At 46.7% G+C, this 22768-nt stretch overlaps 1 protein-coding gene across 3 annotated transcripts in view; it reads right to left on the reverse strand.

The window, feature by feature from the left end:
• Window positions 1-22292, reverse strand: part of PDLIM1 (PDZ and LIM domain 1) — a 44672-nt gene extending 22380 nt beyond the window's left edge. For 2 of the 3 annotated variants that reach the window (XM_066554458.1, XM_066554456.1), the window contains exons 1-2: window positions 21906-22048; window positions 9294-9445 (exon numbers count right to left, since the gene is read on the reverse strand). In XM_066554458.1, the coding sequence (XP_066410555.1) occupies window positions 9294-9445; window positions 21906-22001 (248 nt within the window). In that variant the 5' untranslated portion in view covers window positions 22002-22048. Of the gene's footprint in view, window positions 1-9293; window positions 9446-21905; window positions 22049-22217 lie in introns of those variants that run through there. The other variant, XM_066554457.1, reaches the window with a different exon arrangement.
• Between the last annotated feature and the right edge of the window lie 476 nt (window positions 22293-22768).

Here is a 22768-nt window from a genome sequence, read left to right on the forward strand (position 1 = left end):
CCACAGATGCCTTAATTAAGTGGGACAAATCAGATTGCTATGTGCTTCAGCTTTTATGGGTAGCCAGGAAGAGGAATGATTCTTGTCTGTATTTACTATATAAAGAACATTTTGTTCTTGAGGTTGGACTGCCTTGGAGATAAGCTAGAAATATTTTCTCATTTGGGTCTCCCAAATTTTCTTCTTATTTATAGTGGTATCCATGTTGAACAAACAGAAGCCTTGTGGAATGATGAAAAAAAAAAATAAAACTCCTCGCCTGCAATGGGACTAAGAACTGAGAGGACCTCATGTGACCGAGAAAGTCTACATAACCTTTACTGGTCTGTGGTCTGACCCAATTACTCACAGTAGTCTGAAACACAAGTCAAGATCTACAACTAAAACCAACTGCTTTTACCATCATCATTGTGGAATTCTGCTATGTCCCAAAGAACGACAAACAAGTGGTGAGGAAGAAGTAGAGTGCTTGGATTTGCTCGAAATATGTTGTGGGAAGCATTTCTCAGAAGTAAAGACAGTAGTTACCATCTCAGATAGAATAAACAGTGCCACTTTTCCCAAACATTGGAATAGTAGGGAATGAGTGACTGCAGTATGGTTGAATGAAAACTGCTGTTCAATGCTAAACATTGCATCATGCAGCAAACAGATGACTGATAAACTCTCAGGATGAGGTCTGAAAACCATGCTCTGTCCTGTTGACAGGAGCCCTTTCTGTAATCTGGAACTGGAAGTAGATGTACTTCCTAGGTATTTGTGGGTCAAGGACTAGCTATAATTTAAGTACTTAGTTAGCAAAACAGGAATGCTTCCATTGCAAATTAACTGGATAAATGTAAAGAGATTTTTCAGTTAAAGAAGGGAGGAAGAGACTAGAAAAAGAAAAGGCTGACAAGGATGGAGAAACACAGTATAGAGCTACCCACAATATATTCAGTCTGGTGTGCACCATTCCTCTAAAATCCCTCCAAAGTCACAACATTTTTTAAACAGCCCAAACTTAGCTGAGATGCACATATACATCCCAGACATTTGCTGCATAAATAGCATTTCAATATTTGCACCTAGAGGGCAGCTCAGTGAGAGGAGATGTGAGGCAGCATTCTCAGCCAGGAAAGAAGAATAGTTTTATGGATCTGCTATTCCCTTTATTGCACAGTGGACTTTACACAGAAGAAACCTGAATGAAGGCTGCTGTGCTGTACCTCCTTTCACAGGAAAAGTACAAACACACAGGTCACACCTGATATCCTTTATAGGTATTCAGGAACAGCAAACCTTTGACTCTTGGTTATTGCATCCTGCAAGCCCAGCTGATACCTGACAACCCATGCCACTCAAATGCTGCTATCTGGCAAGCTGGGGCACACACAGACAAGTATGACTAACAGCTGCATGGTATCAGATCCACACCAATCTGATCATAATCTTGTCACAACAGCTGCTGTTACTGGATGTCCAACATGTCTCAGGTGAATACAAAACAACAATTCTCTCCTTGCTTCTGGACACCCGTGCTTTAAGGTGCCTGAGGAACCAGCAATTTCACTCAGATTATGGCTATCAAGCCTCACAAAGTCCCACCCATTTCCAGGATAGCTGTATTTTCCACACCTGAAGACTGTTTGCATATAGGGAAGCAGCCTGATGACCAATACAAAGCCTTATTCCTTGGAAGTGTTTGGTGATCATGTGTGACCAAGTTTCATCTCCTCTGGAAAAACAGGGGACACAGCAAAATGTATGGAAATGAGACAGCCAGCCAGACTATAAGCAAAAGGACATTGGCTGGAGATGAAGGAGCAGCTCAGAGAGCCTTAAACACTTCTGATTTCTAGCATGAGGCATCCCTATGCCAGTTCTCGCAGCAGTGATCCAAGAACTTTTGAGGTAGCATTTTCTTTCATAGCAGTTTGTTATAAGCTTTCAGAAGTATGAGAAGGCTTTATTCACACTGAAAAATTTAAGCCTAGAGCAGGCCAGTGTATGAATATGGAACAGAAACTTCCCCCCAGGCACTTGTTTTCATCCCACTGGCCCTAAATGCATTTTGAGGTGCTGATGACACAGCACACTGGTCCTCCAGAAGAGAGGAGGCAATTATGGCCAACTACTGCAGCCCATGGGCAGTTTGACCAAATTTTTCTTCTTTATTTATAAGCAAGGCAAATAGCTCAAGTTTGTTCCCCAGACTGCTGCCATACTGCTCTGTCACTGGATGTAAATGGGAGCAGCAAGGTCAGTCCAAGCTTTTCTTTCAATCCAGTCTAGAAGTTATCCAAACAGAAATGTTAAATAGGCCATGCATCTGACCCTCTGAGGCAGGGAAGATAAAGCTGCCCTTTGTATTCACAACAGCTGCAGAAGAGCCCCATAGCCACTCTCAGCAGCCCATTTATGGCCCCAGTGAAGCAGAAAAAGGACACAGCTTTGCTCTTCCTGGCTTTACCCAGCAGATCTTTCAAGGCATGTGCCCCATCCCACCTGTGGAGCCCACAGTCTGTGGGTCTTAGGTAGAACCACACTGGTCCCAGCTCTTGGGAAGGGTTTCCTGGCTCTGCTTCTTGTGTCAATGCCTGTAGTTCTACTGAAGCGTAGCAGGAGGAAGAAAAACACCACCTAAAAGTTCACCTTTTGTCCCACTACTGGCCCAGGGTTTACCTTCTGCAGTGTTGGGAAGTGTGGGCACCAGGCAGACAGCAGGGCAGATTAGATTCACTGTGTTTGTATCTTATCCATATGGTTCCATATCTTAGCTATATGAAGGAGGGAGCAGGTGTCAGAGTAGACAGCTAAACCCAGCCTTGGTAACAGTACCTTCAGTTCACACCAGGCTGCTGCTGGTAGTGGCTTTCTGGAGATCTTTCTGTCCAACAGCCTGCTGGGGAATCCCACCCTGTCTGGTGAAAGCCAGGGGCTTTGGCATCCTTATCAGATCTCAGAAACTCCTGATAAACTGATGAATATTTATTTTATGATATGGTTTCTAATGCATATTCTTTCAAATGAGACTCCATCAGAGAGCAACACTCAAAACAATGAAGGAAACAAAAACATGACACAAACAAGCCTGAGAATGTGGGTCAGGAAACTAACTGCAGGCACATCTATATACAAACTCTGTCATTTTTGCAGTTCACATTTCCATGTTGCTTCCTTACTACAGGAGAGAGAGTAACTTAGACAGGGCCAGGGAATGAGCCATGTATCTTCTGTTTCATCCAGGCAGAAACCAAAACCCAAGATTACAAAGAAATTTCTCTGATGCTACTTTGGGTGCATAGGTACTGGTAGGAAAAAGAAGTAAGGAAACCACATGCAAGTCAAGGCAGGAATATGGAGAGGTATTTATGAAACAACAATTTTCAAGCAGCTTGTCTTGAACATGATGTAATATAAACATTACAAGAGCCTGGGTTTTGCTATCAGTGCTTTGCGTGCAAAGTTGGGCCATAGCTTCAAGGGAAAAGTCAGAGCTGGAAAATGAGGGTCTAATTCTTTGTGCCAGGAACTGTGTAATTTCCATAAAGAAGAAGGGCACATCTACATTCATTCACATCTCATTTCAAACACTGGGATGGACACAAGTAAGATACCAAATAGCAAATAAACTCCAAAAGACTGAAAAGTTTCTCGTGCAGCACAAAGTTCTTTGGCTGAAAAATGAGGAAAGACCTAAAAAATTTATCTTTCACAATCCTCTCACCAGAGTTTTCGACAGGCATTTTAATAAAGTTTAGAAACTAACTACAAGAGCTGTCAGGCTACCAGGAAGGTACCTTTTAATCAGCCTTTTAGCTGCAACAGCTGTCAAATACAGGCCGTTGGCTTTAAACATAAGTAGTCACTTATAACAAACATCCATTAATGGACATATTCAGTTTGGCAAGCAAAACTGTACTCAAGCTGCATACAGCCTCCTGCCAATTCAAACAGCAATGACAGTCACAACTTCCTGGAGACAGGAGGCCCCAAATGCATGTCTCCATGCCCTCTTGCATTTCGGGAGTCTCTTTATACAACTACTAAAACCAAAAAGGCAACTCCAGTTAAACTTCTGTGGCTTCTTCTGTGTATCTGGAGCAGGTTCATGACAGCCACAAAGGCTAAGACACTGACTGCTCAGACTTACACTCTTCTAACTAGCCAGCTGCAGAGTTAACTCTTACTGCCTCACTAGAGAGGCTGTAAAATCACAACAAATACCAATCTTGATATGCCAAAATTACTTTGAACGTATCTGTTGTTAGTAAAAGCTGCTGGCATGCACCCACAAGGGCTGGAAGCACCACACTGGCCATGGAGAGGTTGGGAGTGGCCACAGAGGGCCAGGCAACCTGCATGGCCTTATATAGCTGCACACTGAGCAGCTGGCTTTTCCCAGGGCCAAAGGAATTATTAGTAAGATGACAGAACTGGAAAACTCTTCCTGGCAGGGAAGCAGAAAAGCAAACCTAAATGAGTCAACAGATTCCACCAACTTCCTAGAACAGAAATCCAAGCCTATTGTGGCTTTGTGCAACTATTCCCCACAGCTCAAACCTGGGAACACATGGAGCGAGCAAGAGTGCAAGCATACCTACCACACAAAATGAAAGGACACGACACATGCGCTCTCTTCTTCCTCATGAACATCTACACGTGATCCTTCCTGACAATCCATTTAACAGCTCCTGGGAGCAGACCTGACTTCCCTGATCCTAGCACTTTTCAAAGAACAAATACATAGCTTCACTCCTTGGCAGCACTTCCAACAAATTAAAAGACTACTTTGCAAACAAAAAAGGTGCATTGATGTATTATAAGCTGGCAGCAGAGTAGCAGAAAAGCAGCTTGAAATTTGAGGAAAATGACAGTAGGAGCAGAACAGGATACTACATACTTGCAACCTTTTTTAAAAATATTCTCCTCTACCACTCTCAAACTGCCTCCAGACATAAAGGGAAGGACAGACTCACTACAGGAACACCTTTTTTGCTGAAAAACCCCCTTATATAAATATACACTTTACCTCTGAGTTCCTCAGGGCTGCACAGTTCCACCACCCATCTGGTGACTATAGCCAGAGGCAAAGAGCCATTTGTTATAGAAATAATTTTCACCTGTGCTGCAATGAACATTTGTCTGCTTTTGTACATCTGCAGCCACAACAGAGCTGTGTGTCAAATTCATTATGAGCACTTCCACTGACATGGGTGATGCCTGGATCATTTGACTATCCTGTGAATTTTGTGGTAGGAGTATCTGTTTCTCCTGCATCTTCTTTGCTTTGAATGCTCTTTTTCAGGGAAAGCATCTTACTCAAAATACACTAAATTTCCAAAGTTGATAGCTGTCTCCAATTTGTTGGACACATCTTGCTGCTTACCCCCATTAATGGAGAGCAATGCCGGGAGAGGCTTAGCTCAACCTTAACACATCAGTGCAGTGGTGTTCACACCCTAATTTGAAAAAATGAAATCACCAGGGAAAAGAAGCATAGCTCTTCTAAAATATTCAAACTTCATTTTTCCTATGGAGAGACTGAAAAATCTCCCTGTGAATTCCTCAGTTCAGCAACCAGGTAGGCTTGAGTTGACTGAAGCACTCTCTTGAGCTTGATTTTACACTGCTGAAGACAATAATGGAACCTTTACTTTGGTTTCTTGGTAACTACATTTCTTTTCAAACAAAAAGCAAAATGAATGAACAAACAGGTTCAAAAAAGAGCAGGAGCTAGACACAGTGAGTTCAGTAGGAATTTGTTATATTTGGCAACACTGCCTAATATCCACTTTTGAGGCAGAAGACAGACCTTTCCAGAAAACAACTCTGTTCCTAAGTTGAACAGCAAAGCACCAGGCAGTGCCACTTAGGAAAGAGTACTCAAAGAAAGCAATTTGTGGCTGGGTTTTAAATCCTAGGAAATTATGAGATTTGCCCCTTTGGGTGAAAAAGCAGACCAGGTATGTTTTCTTCAGCTAGCTAGAAAGTTGATACATTTTTAATGGTGACTTGTGTTAGACAAGATTTCCTGCCCACAATCTGATCTGAAATATTTTTGGACTGTTACCATTGCTAAGAAAAATAGCGAAACAGGAAACATTGGAATGCTGTTGATATACACAATCAAGCATACAGTGCAAACAGCATTTCCTTTACCAGAAGCATTTAAGTCCTTTCAATTCTCTATATTTACACTTCTCTTAAATAATCATTAGTAAGCCAAACATGAAGACATCTTAACTGCTTGGCTATCGTTAAAAGAGAAGAGAGTTGCCTATTTGAAGAACACACATGTATAAAGATTGTTTTGGTTCACAGAAGAGCAGATGAAAAAGACAAGCATGAAACACTCTCCTAGCTTCCAGCTACTTGAAGCTTAAAGGCTTTCTCTAGCAGAGATACCTCCATTGTATATATCATCCTTTAAAGATTTGGCTTGCACTAATTCACCCACTATGGTCTTCAAACCACATACACTCATCACATGTACAGCACAGTCACAAATGAAGTCTCCAGTGTCACAAAAGTGCTGATCCTTTGGTGAAACTGAAACACCTGCTGTGAGCTCAGACCTGTGTCTGAAACCCACCTGGCACAACCTTGTTGCCACACTGAATGCAGGTCAGAGAATATTTAGCATGGGTAATCATTTAGATAAGTAATCATTCAAAATTCATTAGCTAGTAATTTAAAAATCACTAAGGTCTTATGCTTTCACAAGACATCTCTCCAATGGTGAGTAGAAAAGGAAGACAGGGAAGACTTCTCACTCCAGAAAACCTAGCACAGCTGGGCCCATCCTCACACCAGCTGGGTATTGCTCCAACACACAGAGGTGCTGCTCTGTCAGAGCAAGGATCTGTGCCAGCACAGTTCCTTGGTACAACTGATTCAGCTAATGAGCTACAACTGCACAGAGTGGAGACCAGACCCAAGGGTTGCTGGTGTTGCAGTGCAAATTATATACATTCCTTTTCATACTCAGCCATCTATTTACAGAGCTACTTTGACAGAGAAAAAACTTTCTGCTCTGACCTGACTGTATTGTGAGCCTTCCTCACCAACTGTATGGTCAAGCCTTTGTGACAGAGCTGTGCCCACCAAAGCTCAGGAAGCCCAAGCCACAGCACTTGGCCAGGTGGCACTCATTTTCCCCAAGAGCCTTCCAACCTCTCCATCCCCATGGCAATGCCCTTCCCTTCTTTACAGAGGAGGGATCACCACCACACCACAGTCTGCTTTCCTCACCCACTTCCCCTACCTTAAGCTGAGCAGGAAGATGAAGTATGGCTCCAGGTCTTTGAAAATGATTTCTCTGTCACCTCTCTAGGCATCCTCTAAAGGCCTTTCATTTTAAGGCCTTAGATTGTAAAGTAAAGAAGTGCTCCTGCCTCAGAAATAAAGACTACATAGCACTTCTGACCACTGAGTGCAGCTGCATTTAGACCAACACAATTATGGGGGCCTAGAAGGAGACACTGGACATCAGGGATAAAATATTCTCAACAGAGTACAACCAGGAAAGACAACACGATATACACAGATTTTCCATAGAGCAATGGGTAGTAATATCAAACTCTAAAGTGTAAGAAGTCAGATCACTGCTTTCACATTCTTGCAGTTTTGACACTCTTCCTGGCCTTCTGTCAGCAGAACTCAGTAATCAGTACAGCAACAGAAGCATCCAACACACACTCATGCTACCTCATTGAAAGAGGGTCTTGAAACAGTCGAGTTGTGTAAACTGAAAGCCCTTGTGCAATTTTACACAGCTGCAGATGCAGCTAGAAATCTCTCCCATGGCAGCTTCCAAGCCCAAGGCCAATGTAATGTGCATAGGGTAGCTATAAACTTAACGACTTTGTAATTAACATTAGCAAACACATTTTACAGACTCAATGATCTGTAAGAGTGAACTTGCCTGCAGGCTGAAAGAGCCCTTGCCTCTCTTCCTCTTTCCCAGCCAGAACCACATGGCACTGGTTTGCCAAGTCAAGCAGCTGGATTTTGGAGAGGAAAAGGAACACTCATTTGCAGGAAGATTACACGCTGCTAAGTTCAAGGCCAGTATAAAAACTCTGGGGTTAACAGGCTGCTGCAGTGCTCACTACCCATTCAACTGCCTGCACTGTGCTCCATTCTTCCCTCTGTGAATTCCCTTAATCAACCATCAGGCATTTTTTTTGGCCAAGACCCATCGCATCCTCCTGAACTGGGAAATGCCTGCTGTACTCCTGGCATTGTCCAAGCCATGGTAAAGACTTGTGTTTATCACAGAAAAGCCCTGAACAACTGGACCACTGTGTCATTGAAGGCATGCTTTTGCACTCCTTTTGAAAGCACTTCCCCTGCATCTGCCCTGAAACTGATGGATGATCCCTCTTAGGGAAGGCAGGCACAGGAAAGACTTGCTCCAGAGCAAGTAGAAATGCCATACTGCATCTACCACCTGGCTTTGAAAAGCTCCAGTACCTGCAGCTGCAATTCACACAAAAAGGAAGGATAAATCCCTAGCACCCTCAAAAAAAGCAGGCTCCAGTTCTTTTAAGTAGCAGCAGTTCAATGCAAAGCAGAGCCTTGCCTTCCCACTCCATCTCCACTCCGTACAAAGATGGCCTAAGAACAAAGCCTGGCTGGGGAAAGGAATGAAACTGTCCATTGCTCTGCAGTTCAAGATGGTGGGAAGGCTGAAGGCAGCCTGTGCTCTACACTAGTGGCAGAACTTGTGGCTCAGCTGTCACCTGCCTTTAGTTTTTCAGGACTTGGAGAGTTTGATTCCTAAGAGGAACTTTGTTGCACCCTGGGTCATCACTGTTTAAGGCTGACAGTGCTGTTTGATCAAGAGGCTTCAAAATGTTCAACATTTCTGAGTCTGTACTTGGCAGAAACCAGGCAATTAATTGCCTGGAACAACATATAAGCATATATTTTAACTGCTAAAGGAGTGCAATAGGAAGGAAGGCCATCTCTGGTTGCACCTCCCCTGCTATGAGTGAAGTTTTCATGAGACTATCTTTGGTTTCTTGCTGCCAGGAGCCACAGAGTAAGTTGACAGACCCTGCCATAAATTATCAGCCAATTCCTCACTTGGAAAGTTGTTTTCATAAGGTCAAAGTGCAACAAATGCAAACAGCATTAGGATTAAAGGATGAAATGCAGTTCCCTTTTGCTAGCCAGCACCTGCCAGACAAAGCACTAAGAGGTCAAGTTAAACCAGTGGGAGGCCTACTGCCACACCAAAACACAGCTACTGCCCACCCTGCAATCCTCCCTCTCTCCAGCCCCAGCCCTGCCCAGCTACGTACCTGCTGACTGTCAGGGTCAGTTCATCTGTGCAGCCCTTGATTTTGTTTTGTGCCTCAAGGTGTGTCATGTTATCTGTGTTCACTCCATCAATGGCTATGATCTGGTCTCCTATACACAAGTTGGCTATTGCAGCTTTGCTGCCTGGAGTCACCTAAGAGAAAGCAAAAAGAGTGAATGGACTTTCCAGGGAGGAGATTTCCATAGCAACATTTGAAAAGGAGTTGGAGAAGTTGTGGTTTTTCTCACTGGTACCTGGAAGCAAAGAAGGTAGAATTAATGAAAGTAAATTCTAAGAAGAAATTTATCTAGGTCTTTTAGATAAAGGATTTTGTTTCGGCACCCACAGATAGAAATCTGGAGAGAGAACAACAGGTAAATAACAGAAATCATATTTTCACTCAAGACAATTCCCATGCTAGAGAGCAAGATCATAAAGAAAGCAATGATGCTCTTTCCTGGACAGAGAAGTGCTCTCTGAAACAGAAGGTGCTGAGACAGACAGAAGTCCAAGTCTCTAAGAACAGAGGCAAGAGGAAAGAGTATCAGAGTCATTGCAATACCAATGCCAATCATAAACACCTTTGCCTGCATTACAATTTCATTTGTTTTCTTCATTGAAGGAAAGGTTTGGGCTCAAGATTTTGGATTGCTTCTTTAGTTGTAATAATATGTTTTTTCCCAGAAACAGGTGCAACACACATTTACTGACTTCAGCAAGATCAATCCCAAAGCAGTGTGTGATCTATGCAGATTGGAAGCGGGAAAGGCATCAGAAACTTCATCCTTATTATAGGGATACGATCCCAATATTACCGGGTGGAACGTGCCTGGGCTCATCTGGCCCTTGCTGCTGGGCCAGAGGTGGCAACTGAGGTGCCTTTCACCTCAGAGACACCCCTGGCTGGCTGGATGCTGCAGCTGGCACTTGGAACAGGTCCAGGCAAGCAGGAACTCAGTTTTAGCTTGGTGGAAAGGCTTTAGGCCACGGTGGAGAGGAAAAGGAGACGCATTCTGCCGGAGGGTTTAATCCAGAGCTTTATTCCAGGGTCACAGAGCTCTGAATCTTGTAACAGCTCCAACAGAATCCCGACCGCATGGTCCCAGGGTCCTGTTAAGCCCCAGGGACAGGGGGAGGGAAGGGGTAGGGATCCCACCAACCAGGTAGGAGGGGGGAAGGCTCAGGAGAGAAGTGGCACCTAGGTAGCCCAATGACCCCAGGGCTGAGAGGCATCTTTTGAACTTTTGCCAATCAGACGACGCCCTTGCTGGATTGCCAAGACTGAGGGACAGCTCTCAGCAGGAGGCAAGGGGAGAGGAAGGGAGAAGGTATTGGCACACCTGGGAAAGGACTGGGATAGCTAAAACAGGATATTGTATCACGCTGCAACACTTAAATCACAAGCTGCCAACAGTGTCTGAAGAAGTAGAAGCACCAACCCCCCTGCCTGACCACAGCTCACCTTGATACCTGTTGCCATATTGATCTCCCCTTCCTCTCCATGTGGTCCCATAGAGAAGGCACTATGCAGCAATGCCATCAGTATGACACTCCTCATGAAAAAGGTCCCAGCTAAAACTTGGCATTTTCAAACAAATCAATTAAATGGCTTCTTCATTTCACCCTACTTCTTTTAAAGAGGTGTCCTCTTAACAACTGAAACCTCTTTGGGCCAAAATTATTGCTTGGGCAGAAGGTGAATAACATCATGTTTGTGGCTTTGCAAACACTACCTAAGATTTTGTGCAGTTTTAATGAGTTTGTGAAAGGTGTGTAATGATTTCTATGGGCTTTCATCCATTATTTAACAGGAAGAGGAAATGAGAAGGGTGGACTGCTCCCAGACATGAGTACAGATTAAAACATGCCTTGCAGCTGAGACATACCTCATTTGTGAGTCCATTACCACTGGTATTCATTCTATACATTCATGCTAGGTTTCAGCATGCTGGAAAGCAGCTGAGCAAACCCAGCAGAGCTTTCAGACATAAATACCATTCACAAGATTTAGAAATCTCTCCTAACTAGGGTTTGGTTGGCAAATCATTGCCCTCAGGGAAGCATTCCCCTTCTAGAGGTGTCACACATTAGCAGCAATCACTGTTTTCCCTGGGTCAAATCTGAAGCTGTTCAGCATATCTCCTCACAACTGTAGTGGGCTGTTTTCCCCAACCAGAAGAAAAATCACAAGCTGCTTTTCTTTTTTCAGCTCTCTACTAGGAAAGTGTTTAATGGAAAAAGAAAGGAAATAAAAGTGGCTCACAGATGTCCAAGCTGACCAAGGTGCTCAACATTAATCTAAAGCGCTTCAGATAGGTCAACCAATAGTGAATGACTACCTGCACACCACTTTGAATGCTGCAAGCAGTCTCTGAACTGACAGAGGAAGTGCTGATGAACATACCAGACAAAGTACCAAATGGATACAGAAAATCTGATTTACTTGTGAAGATCACCACCTGCCAAGCTGCAGCCCTCAGCTGACCGGTGACCTTTAGAGGCCACTGAGTGCAATCTGCAGCCACTCCACTGGATTCACTGCCTTGAGAGTGCCTCCTGTAAACCTTGACAGGGTGCTGTGGTTCAACCCCAGCCAGCAGCCAAGCCCCACTCAGCTGCTCACTCACTCCCCCACCTGCGGGACTAGGGAGAGAACTGGCAGAGTAGAAGCGAAAACTTCTGGGCTAAGATAAAGACAATTTAATAGGGAAAGCAAAAGCCACACACGTGCGCGAAGCAAAGCAAGGAATGAATTCACTCCTTCCCACGGGCAGGCAGGTGTTCAGCCATCCCCAGGAGAACAGGGCTCCATCATGCATAATGGTTACTTGGGAAGACAAACAACATCACTCCAAACATCTCCTGCTCTTTATATCCTGGTCATGATGTCATGTGGTCTGGAATATCCCTTTGGGCAGTTGGAGTCAGTGGTCCTGGCTGTGTCTCCTCTCAGCCTCCCCTGCATCCCCAGACTCCTCACTGCTGCATGGCAGTGCAAAAAGCAGAAAAGGCTTTGGCTCTGTGTGAGCCCTGCTCAGCAATAACAAAAACATCTCTGTATTATCAACCCTGGGCTCAGCACAAATCCAAACCACAGCCCCTTACCAGCCACTGTGAACAATTCTACCCCAGCCAAAACCTGCACACAGGGACAGTATGAAGCTCTGAAGAAATCGTGAGCACTGACAGCTGCCTACGGTCCCACCAGATCTGGGAGCTGTCATTATAAAATCCATAAGACATGTCCCTAAGGATATCATTAAAGAAAAAGCCTGCAGAAAACACAGTGTGGGTCCTCTCCTGATCTCTGGACCTTAACCGAGTGACTTGGTTTCTTGGGGCCTTTATTTCCTCTGCTACCAAAGGAGGGAGAGAGGCACATTACTCACCCCTGTAAGGAACACCAAGCTCAGTACACTGCTACCATGATTCACTGTCAATCAGATAAGCTGCCAAAGGGTCAAGAACAACAGTGGATTAATGCCAGCACTGGAACACTGCTGGAGACTGAGCCATACAGCTTGCTGTATTTCAAGACTGATAGTAATACAATATGTGATAGGCTGGTAGAAGCAGTCATGTATCACCAGGAACAGCTAAGCCACAGCAGCCAGGGACACTGAAATACTGAAGCCTCCTGAGGAACCCCCAAGAGCCATCAGGAAGAGCAGTTGGCATTCACAGTGACATCTCAGTGCATTGCCAGTGCTTGTGGTGTCAGGTCCCTGCTGTGTCCACTTCAGAGGAATTGAAAATGCAAGCACTCTTCTCCATCAGGTAAGTGCCACTGGTAGCACAGGGGCTATTCCATGCACTCAGGTACTCACATAATCCTCTCCCCTAAGGACAAGCTACAAGGTTGCACAAAAATATAAAAGAGATGTGTATCTGCCAAAAGTAAACATGTTTTAAAATCCAGCTTCTTCAGGTCTGGAAATAACTTGCCCTGAAATGCAACCTTCCACAAACTACTGCCTGCAACATCCAGCTCATACTGTCTGCCAGGACTGTTCACAGCAAACATGTCTGCACAAGGGCAGGGTATGGAGGGAATCCATCCCCCATCCTTTTAGGATGATTTATAGCTACTAATAACGTTCCCTTCCCCCCTCACAGTAAGGTCTGGGCTTATCTCAGTGCTGCCAAGCAAAAGGCGTTTCTGTTATTAAGAGAGGAGCACAGAGCTGCCACTGTGATGTTTTCCTGCTTTTATTTTTGTCACATCCCTGCCTGGTCCATGGGAAGCAGCAGGGGCAGGCATGTGGCTGGGGGGAAAGCAGGCAGAGGTGCTCAGAGCACTGGCAGCTATCAGCCAGCTTACACAAAAGGACTCCAAAAAAGAACAAAAGCTTCAGGCAAGCAGGGATCCAGTAAATTTTGTATCTGAAACTGCTCTGTTCCTGCTCTCAGATGATCTAAAGCTTTGTCCTGGCCTCTCTTACCCTTCCCTCTTGAATGAGCATGGAGCAGAGACCAGCAGGAGCCAAGGGACCAGCAGGCAGTGCTGTACAAGTGCACATCTTGTACAGGTGGGTGAGGCAGGTTTGAGCAGATAGAGCTGCACTTCTGCATGGGTAGGCAAGAAGGGCTGAAAGATACTGCAAGGAACAAACCTCGCACAAGTCACAGCTTGTGCAAGGCCACGGTTTCTTGTGTCCTTCAAAAGAGCTCCCTGACTTGGTCTGGGCTTCCTCCACTGGGCTTGAGCAGATGGAACATGGGCAGACTCACCAGGCCCCGGGAACCTCCCAGTTCCAGAGACACCATGGTTGGGTGAATAAAGCTCTGCACACCTTATAACATCATGCCCAAAGGCTTCCTGGAAAGGAGCCATGCCCTGCCTTGAGGTGATTGTTGCCAAGCAACTGGGTAACACTGCCATTAGGTCATTTTGCTGTTGAACAGACAATGCTGAGACAGGCAGAGCAGCACTGACTCACACTGTGTCCAAAACAGGTCCCAGAGTGATGCTCTGTTTGGGTGGTGTTCTGTGTAAGAAATCTGGGCTACTATAGAAATATTCTAGATACTTACAACCAGACACATCAAACCATGTCCTTGATACCAGCTCAGACACATGTGCCAGCATATGGAAGAAACAAATAATCCCCATAATCTACAGGTTTGATTGTCTTTGCACTCTTTATTCATGCAAAACTCAATGTAGTAGATAACGGTTTAGACAGTTATAGGCTTGGACCCCTTTTTTTTAAAACAGGTCCCACAGATTCAGGATTGGTTAGGATAGAAGAAAAAACTACACTACCTTCTTATCCTACAAAGTGAAGCTTTGTGCACATGTAGCCCCTTGCACACACACTTAGGGCTCCATCTTGCCAACACCACCAGGACTTTGCACAGCTCAGATGACCATCTCCCAGGCAGCTTGCTTGCTACTACCTGCTTGCACTGGTGGCCAAGCAGCAAAGAAAGTGCTATGAAATATCAACTCTTCAGAAAGTCTTTGGGCAAGTGCATTTACAATAGAAAACACTTTGATTTAGCAGCAGGAGAAACATCTGGCTGCTTATTCAGCTCCCAGGACCTCTTTATAAAACTTCTGTCTGTCCCAGAGCTTGACAAACACAACTACATTTTATATTTGATGTAATTCTCTCCACACATGCTATCTAACAAGCTTTGCAGCCCCTGGACAGTGGTATATGGTGCCTTTTTTCCTCCTGCAGGCAAGGATCCAAGAGGCAGCAAGTGGGTATACTGAGGGAAGCTGCTGCCCACAGCAAATGAGAGGGAGGAAGGGTGGGAAGCATTTTTATGAAAAGCAGCATAACTCAGCTCCCTGTGAGTCAAGATAGATGGGTGGGTCTAAATTCATTCACTTTTTTCTGGCCTTCTCCCCTCATCCATTCTGGCACCTACATGCTCACTCTGTCAGCTCTTCACAGTTTCTCACAGACCCTGCAGCCTCGGGCATCACTCCTCACTCCACACCTAAACACATTGCAAAAAGTGATGAAGAGATAAGAAATGAGAAAATTAACATCAGCCAAGAAAAAAGATCTGGAGAAATTGCACCTCTGTGTGTTTGAGAGGAAAACCCAGCTGGGTTGTTGCTGCAAAGGACAGACATGAAGCAACATCCAAGGCCACCAGTGACAGCCAGACATCTCTGACATTCACTTTAATCCTCCCCACCCACACACACTGCTCTTTTACCATGAGTAATGTCCTCAGCACTGGAGTATTATGCTAAGCAGTCAAAGTTTCTCCCAGCAAAAGCATGCAGCTGGGTCAGCAGAGATCAGAGGCTATGAGAAAACTCAGACAAGCACATTCCCCACCCCTTCTCTTTAGGGGAGCAGGAGCGAGATGCCTTACAACTGGCTCCAGGAGAGCTCCCTTCAATGCTGCTCCTGTTCTCTGCACCATCACAGTCTGGCCAGGCTGCAGCCCAAGCCTCACTGGTTGCTCTGTGCTGGCCCAGACCACATCATCACCAGGAGACAAGAAGGAGAAGGGGATGATATGTCTGGCTGGTGAAACTCCTGAGCACCAGCCCACCCCAGCAGGGTCTGGGCTTCCAGCACAAGCTCCTCTGGCAGCCCAGCCCTCACCCTCCTGCCTGCCTTTATGCCCTACCCTGACAGCCAGAGGAGCTTTGTCAACACAGAAAGGGGAAGGCATCAGGTACTGCACAGAGAGGGCTGACCTTGGTATAAAAAGACAAGGGTGAGAGGATTTGCTCAGATAGATGCTCAAATGGTGGTCAAGGAGTTACTCAGCCTCCACAGCTTCTTTTGCAACATGTCCCACATTAAAACAAATAAACAAGAGATTTTTTACAAGGCCTTAAAAGCAGCTGAGTCTTTCCTGATGGTTTATTTCATCCTCTAAATAAATCAACACATCCAGTAATCAGCAACCATCTGAGATACTGTAGTCCAGAACAACATCAATTATTTATGCACTTTAGGGCTCCTACAATTTCCCTGTTTATACTGAAAAAAAAAAATCTCCTGTTATTTTCATGCTGCACCCTTCAAATCCAATTCATTTTACATAACATATACATTTCTTGATGGACAAAGTGATTTTTAAGGGTGAAAGGTACCAAGAAGCCTGCAGGCATATGAAACTTGACATCTGGGAACAAAAAGAGCTTTCTTCCTCCCAAGAAGTCCAGCATTTGCTTTTGTCACCTAAAGCTCTAGGGCTTAAAGCTCTCACATAATGTTGAGGCTGGTACATTCACTCCAAATGTAGAGTTCTCTCTTTAGGCCCTTTGGGAAACTTGACCAGAACAAGGTGGGTCAGACACCATCAGAAGAGATTATACTGGTTGCAAAGAGGTACAGAGAAAAGGGAACTCCAAAGTTTGGGTGACATCAAGCTGCTGCATAACCAATGACAAATTAATCTGAATGTGTGAATTGAGGAAAAGAGAACCCTGGCTCCTAGCAAAGACAAGAGTACTGCTCCTGCATGTAGCTCTGGTAGAAGGCATTTGATTATCCCAAAATTGTATATATGAATATCCCAAAAATTGTAAAAGTTTTTTCAAGGTAAAAGTGCTCCCCCAGATAAGGAAACCAGACTGAAAAAGATCAAACCTGTCCTTGCCCCAAAGCGCTTCGTATTTACCCCAAGAAAATTTGCTGCTTTGCCCTTACTACAATTAAGGAAGATCTGTTTTCATCCAAACCCTGGTAGTCAGGGAAATCAGAAAAGTCTTTTCGTCTTCTCAGCAGCCACTTGTACCTCTAAGCACAGGATTTTTCCAGGAAACTGCCAGGATTGATGTTGATTTCAAAGCCTGTAGGGGCACAACCTCTGCCCTTCCCAGCCGGTGCGCTCTGACAGAGCAGACAGGGCTCCCACCAAGCAATGCACAAGGGATCCTGCTGTCCTCAGAACACCAGCCCAGCCACTTCTGAAGGGCCAGAAGCTCTTGGCAGGTGACACCAATGACCAGTGTTCCACAGGCCCTTATCAGCTGTTCTGGAGCAGCCCTGCCTGGTGTGGCACAGCAGGGCTGGTGCTGCCTCAGCTCCTGCCCCACCTGCAGCCAGGTAAACATCCGAGCAGGAAACGTAAAGCCACCTTCATCTTCCTATAAAGCCCAGCAGCTTTCCCCAGCTGCCTCCCTCTGCCCAGACAGCCCCAGAACAAATCCCCAGCACAGTGCTGAGATCTGCAGTCACGGGCACAAGAGCTGGACCCCGTGGCAGAGGAACTGCAGGCATAGGTGTGCACAGTGGGGACCAGCCAAGGCTTTCCGGGTGAGGAGGAAAGCCAGCCCAACCCTAAATCCTATCACATCCACCACACCTCATGTTTCCTTTGGCAGAGGAAAGGCCAAAATGTTTCACTCTGGGAGCAGAGGGCTGCCCAGAAAGCCCCAGCTCTCCTCATGTCTCAGAAAAATAACCTGCAGCCAGAGTCTCTTTCCACCTGGGGAAGAGGCTGGAGCGCAGCCCCCAGGGCACTCACTGTGCCACTCAGCTAAGCCCTGGCATGCATCAGGGCGAGGACAGTCTCCATCCATCCCATCAAGGGATGCCCATTAGCAGGGTGTCCCCTACCAGCAGGCCTCTCCCTCACCACTGGCTCTGGGATGCCTTTGCTCAGCTGCTTCCTACAAGGGTTACTGGCTGACAGGGTTAGGGTATCAGCTGGTACCAAAGCTAAACCTGGTATCTTTTCACACCACAGGATTCAGTCCCATGATTTCAGATGGGAAATGAATTGATTGATTGATTTCAGACCATCAAGTCCAGTTTTACCACTAAATCAAGCTTTAAGTTTATAAAGCTGGTTCAGAGGGCCATGCTTGAAAAGAAAACTAACACACTCAAATACCCAATTATGATCCAATTCTGTATTTTATATAAATTCTGAGTTTTTAAAATATCACAAATAGATAAAATATTAGACTAAGCAGGGATGAATTCATTTTACAGTGGTCAAAATCAGCAACAAGCATCATGTTGGGATTTCATCTTTTTAATGTATTTACATAACTGGGCTGTCTTGAAACCAATTTTTCATTGGAAAACTGGTTTTATAACAAAATGTCCAGTCTTACAGACTCCAAGAGGCACCCATCCTTAATGGAGCTTGGAGATTTTTGACATGACAAAACGGCAAACATCTGCTTTGCCCATATTTTGGGTCAGATGCTCAAGATCGCTACCACAAACCACAAAAATCATCTCAATAACCAAGTTTATCAGACAGCTCCATGTATTCAGCTGGAAACAAAAACCTCAATGTTTATCAAAATCAAATGCAACCAAACAAGCAACAGCTCATGTTACCTGGGGAATGGAGGGGGCTGGGGTCTGTCAACTGCACTGCTTTTCAGACCGCTCTATTTCATCAGCGGCTGCTTATACAATGTGTTGCTTCCTCCCTCCATCAGCTCCTAGCCTCAATGGGATTTAACTGAGAACTACCCTGTGCACAGGGCAGCGCTACAGAAACTATTATCCTGTATGTATTTTCCATTCCTGTCTCAGAAAGAACTTTTCTCAAATTCTACCCCACTGACTCACTGCAGAGTATCACGCAGAGAGCAGTAAAGACAAGGGCCTTTCCTACTCCTCTAAGGCAATCCAGCAGGCTTTGGCCCAGAGTTCATTACACTGATCAACACAAGTTTGGGGTTTTTTCTGAACAAAGACTGCAATAAACTGTCCACCAGAACCCTACAGTTTTAAAAAGAAATTCAAGCCAGAAACATCTGTGAAGCGTCCGTCCTAAAGAGACAGGAAACTCCACAAGAAAGTCTCATGAGCAGCACTTGTGAAACCTACATACTGAGTTCTCTCCAGGAAGACCAGTCCAATACAACCAAGAAACCAGAAGTGTTCTCACAAACAGATGCTTGTGATGTGTTTGAGCCTGAAGCAGTTTTGAACACATATTTCAAGTGGGAAGTGAGGTAGGGCAGTGACAAAAGACAAGGTAAGAGCAGTTGTGGAAATGCCACAATCTTTCATCTGCTGCTCCTCTAAGGCACAACAAGACATTGGTACCATGCAGCCACTGTCAGCCAGAAGCCCTTGGCCAGGCTGCTTGGTGGCTCCCATGCTCATGGCACCAGTGGTCCTCATCCTTCTTGGACCCAGGACTGCAACACCAAGTTTCAATGACTTCCCCCGGCGAGCAACCCAAACAGTGCTGCCTCCCACCAACACAACTACATTCCAGTGCAGCTGCTCCCCAGCTGACTGGGAGCTTGAGAAGCCAAAAGCCACCAGCAAGAAGCTGAGGCACAATGGTGATGAGGGCCATAAATACCAAGATAAACTCTAAAGCTTAACAGCACAAGCATGATGGTGCCAGAAGCCAAACATGAGCTCTTGGCAGGCAATGCAGGCTGAATTTAGGCACCTGATTCAAAGAGAGCTGCAAGACACTCAGCTGAGGTCTATGGCTGGATGGACATCTCTCCTGGCATCCCACCATGCCAGCACACGGAACAGCGTGCTGATCCCATCAGTGCATCACTGGGACAGGCTCCACTGGCTACATGGGACAGCGCTGACCCCATAGACAGCACACCCAAACAGCAGCACTCTCAGTGTCAGGATGCTGCTGCTCCCCATGCCCAGGGCAGCAGCCCAGCCCTGTGCACCCCTGCTAACAGCGCTGCTCACGAGCACATCTGTGCACACCCACTTGCAGCTCAAAGCAAACATAAGTGCTGAGGAGGGAGAGCCACAACCTCCCAGCCTCCCAGGGTAATGCTCTTATCACAGATCACAGCCTCCTCACCCTCTCAGGTAGCCTCTCTATCTCATAACACAATTGGACCAAGGCCCTCACAACCCCTGGTAGATGTCAGTCCTACGGCCACAGCTCACCCCATCCTGTGAGGGAAGAAGGGCTCTGTGCCAGAAATGTCCCTGGTGAAAACACAGGTACCAAATAAAATAAGCAAGGATATGTAAAGTCAACACACACGGAGGAACAGACTTTTTAAAACAGGTCAAAACTGGATCAGATATTTTTTTACATGGTAAGGGGAAGACTTGCCAAGAATTTCACTCCTGAGCCCGGGAGAGAAATCCAGGAGCCTTACGAGCAAACCACAGGAAAGATTAATGACTTGAAGTCTGGGAGGGGAAATTAAAAGTGTCAGAGGGGTCACAAGAGAAAGCCCTGATAAGAGCTACTAATTGTCAGCATTTACGTCACCGCGATCAGAGAGGCTATTTTATTACATTTTAGTCTCTAGGGTCAGAATTTCTCATGAGGTGGTTGTTTTTGCTGCTTTGCTGATCTATGTCCCTTGATAGGTGCCTATAAGCATTGATAAAAGCGACCAAGAAGAGCTAAGAGCAGGTAGGGCTTTAGACACCCTTCTGCCTGAGATTCTTGCTGAAAGGAAATGGCAATAATTACCATAACAATGAAGTAAATATCACTTCCCTTACAGTAAAGGTGCTTTCATGTCCCAAAAATGCTTTAGAAAAATGAAGCATTATTACTGTAATTGAAAGAGATTACATAGAAAACTGGTAACTCACCCCCCACCCCCCGTGGGCTTAAGAGCACTTGTGAGCTCTGCCTTTCCTGCAGCTGGCAGCTTCCCCGAGGCACCTGGGCTCCTTCCGGCAGTGGGACCCCATGGCAGGAGATCCCGTGGCAGGAGGAATTTATAAAAATTCACAAGTCTGACCATCCTGGTCTTCTTTAAGGGCAGTAAATTCACGTAAATTCAAGTTCTGGCACGTTCCACTTCCCGCAGCCTTTCCTCACCTGGGGCATGCGGGCACTCCAGAATTGTGCAATGGTGGCAGATGCCAGAGCCCCAGGCTAAGAGCAGCTCGCTGGATGCCTCTGCTTTGCCGAGGGATTGCTGGAACGAGGAGCAATCCCTTCGTTCCTATTCCCATCGGGAAGACCTGCAGCCAGCCCGACAAGAGTCTCTGTGCAGTGCGCCCCGCACAAAGCCGAGCAGAGTTTGGGGTTCGGGGCCGCACACGCGAGCCCGCGGCTCTGGGAGCCTGCAGGGGACGGGGGGCAGAGCCCAGCTCCCGGCCGTGCCGGGCGCCTGTGGGGACAGGTGGGGACAGGACAGCGAGGCAGCGAGCGCCGGCGTCTCACAGCCAAACGCTGGGCAGAGGAGGGAAAAGCCATGTACAACCCTAAAATTGTTCCGATGCAAAATTTTTGCCATTTCCTAACTAATTTCTCTTCAAGGGGGGAGCAAGAAGGACTTCGAACAGAGACGGGCAGAGGCACTAAATACACCTTAACATGGCTACTGTAAACAAAGGCTCTTAACTATACATGGCAAGCAGAGCCTGCGAGCACTCAGCCCAGCTCGGTGAGACGGGCTCCCACAGGCTGGGCTGCCAAACCCGAACCGGGGGCTCAGGGGATTCCTACTGCCTGCAGGGTCCCTATGGACAGGCTGAGCAGGGAGGTTCGGTGGGAAGCAAAGATGCCGGTCTGCTACAGGTGAAGGGGCTGAGCGTGCCACCATCGATTTCTCCGTAAACAAAAAAAAAAAAACCACAAACAAACTAAAAAAAACAGGGGGGAAGAAAAAGACAAGCCCACCTCCCGCACCGGCTGTGCCACCTGCCAGCCCGAGCCGACCCCGGCCGCCCCCAGCACCGCCCGCCGCAGCCCACCCTACCCGGGAGATGGCGAGGGGCTGCTCGAAGTCGCGGCCGCCCACCAGGCGGAAGCCCCAGGGCCCGGGGCCCGAGAGCACGATGCGGTGCGTCCCCATGTGCGCGCTGCACCTCGCGGCTGGCTCCGACAGCCCCGCCGCCCGCACCGGCCCGGCCCGGCCCGGCCCGGCCCGCCTCCGGCCCGCCCCCGGCCCGCCCCGGGGCAGCAGCGCCCGCTCCCCGCCGCTTCCCCGGCAGGAGCCGCTCCCCGGCTCGGGGACACGCCCGCCCCGGGCAGGGCGGCTGCCGGGGTCGGGAATCCCGGCGCCCCTCACCCGCTCCCTGCTGGCAGGCAGGACAAGCCTCCGGCAGGCAGCCGCACGCAGGAGTGAGTGCCCCGGTGCGGCACCTCCCAGGCAAATACTCTCCAGCCTAGAGCAACGTTAACTCTGAAACCTAATGGGGGCGATGGAATTAAGCTGCCCTGCCTGCAGTTTCCCCGCCAGGATGGGTTGAGTGAGGTGGAGCCTGGGAAGGGTGTTACATCTCTGCTAATTTATCCCAGGTTCACTGATTTAAACAGCGTTTTCTTTATCTCTAGCCCCTTAAGCACGGTGCCACCAATGAAAGGAATTCTTCTATACAGGTTTTTCAGCCAACCTTCTTATCTGTGATTTAGGAAAAATAGTTGTTTCAGTTGCATATTAAGCCCTCAGTAATCTGATGGTGGACAAGTGGGAAAGGTTGGTCACAGCAACAGCACTGGCATTTACAACTGGAGTGCAAGCACTGCTGCTCATTTAGTTAATGAACGCAGCTCACCGATAAGCACAACATCAGCGAGCTGTAGCTGAAGCCGGGATTCAGCCACAGCTGGGGAGCATGG

The sequence above is a fragment of the Molothrus aeneus genome, chromosome 8, assembly GCF_037042795.1.
Source record: "Molothrus aeneus isolate 106 chromosome 8, BPBGC_Maene_1.0, whole genome shotgun sequence".
NCBI classification, from domain to species: domain Eukaryota; kingdom Metazoa; phylum Chordata; class Aves; order Passeriformes; family Icteridae; genus Molothrus; species Molothrus aeneus.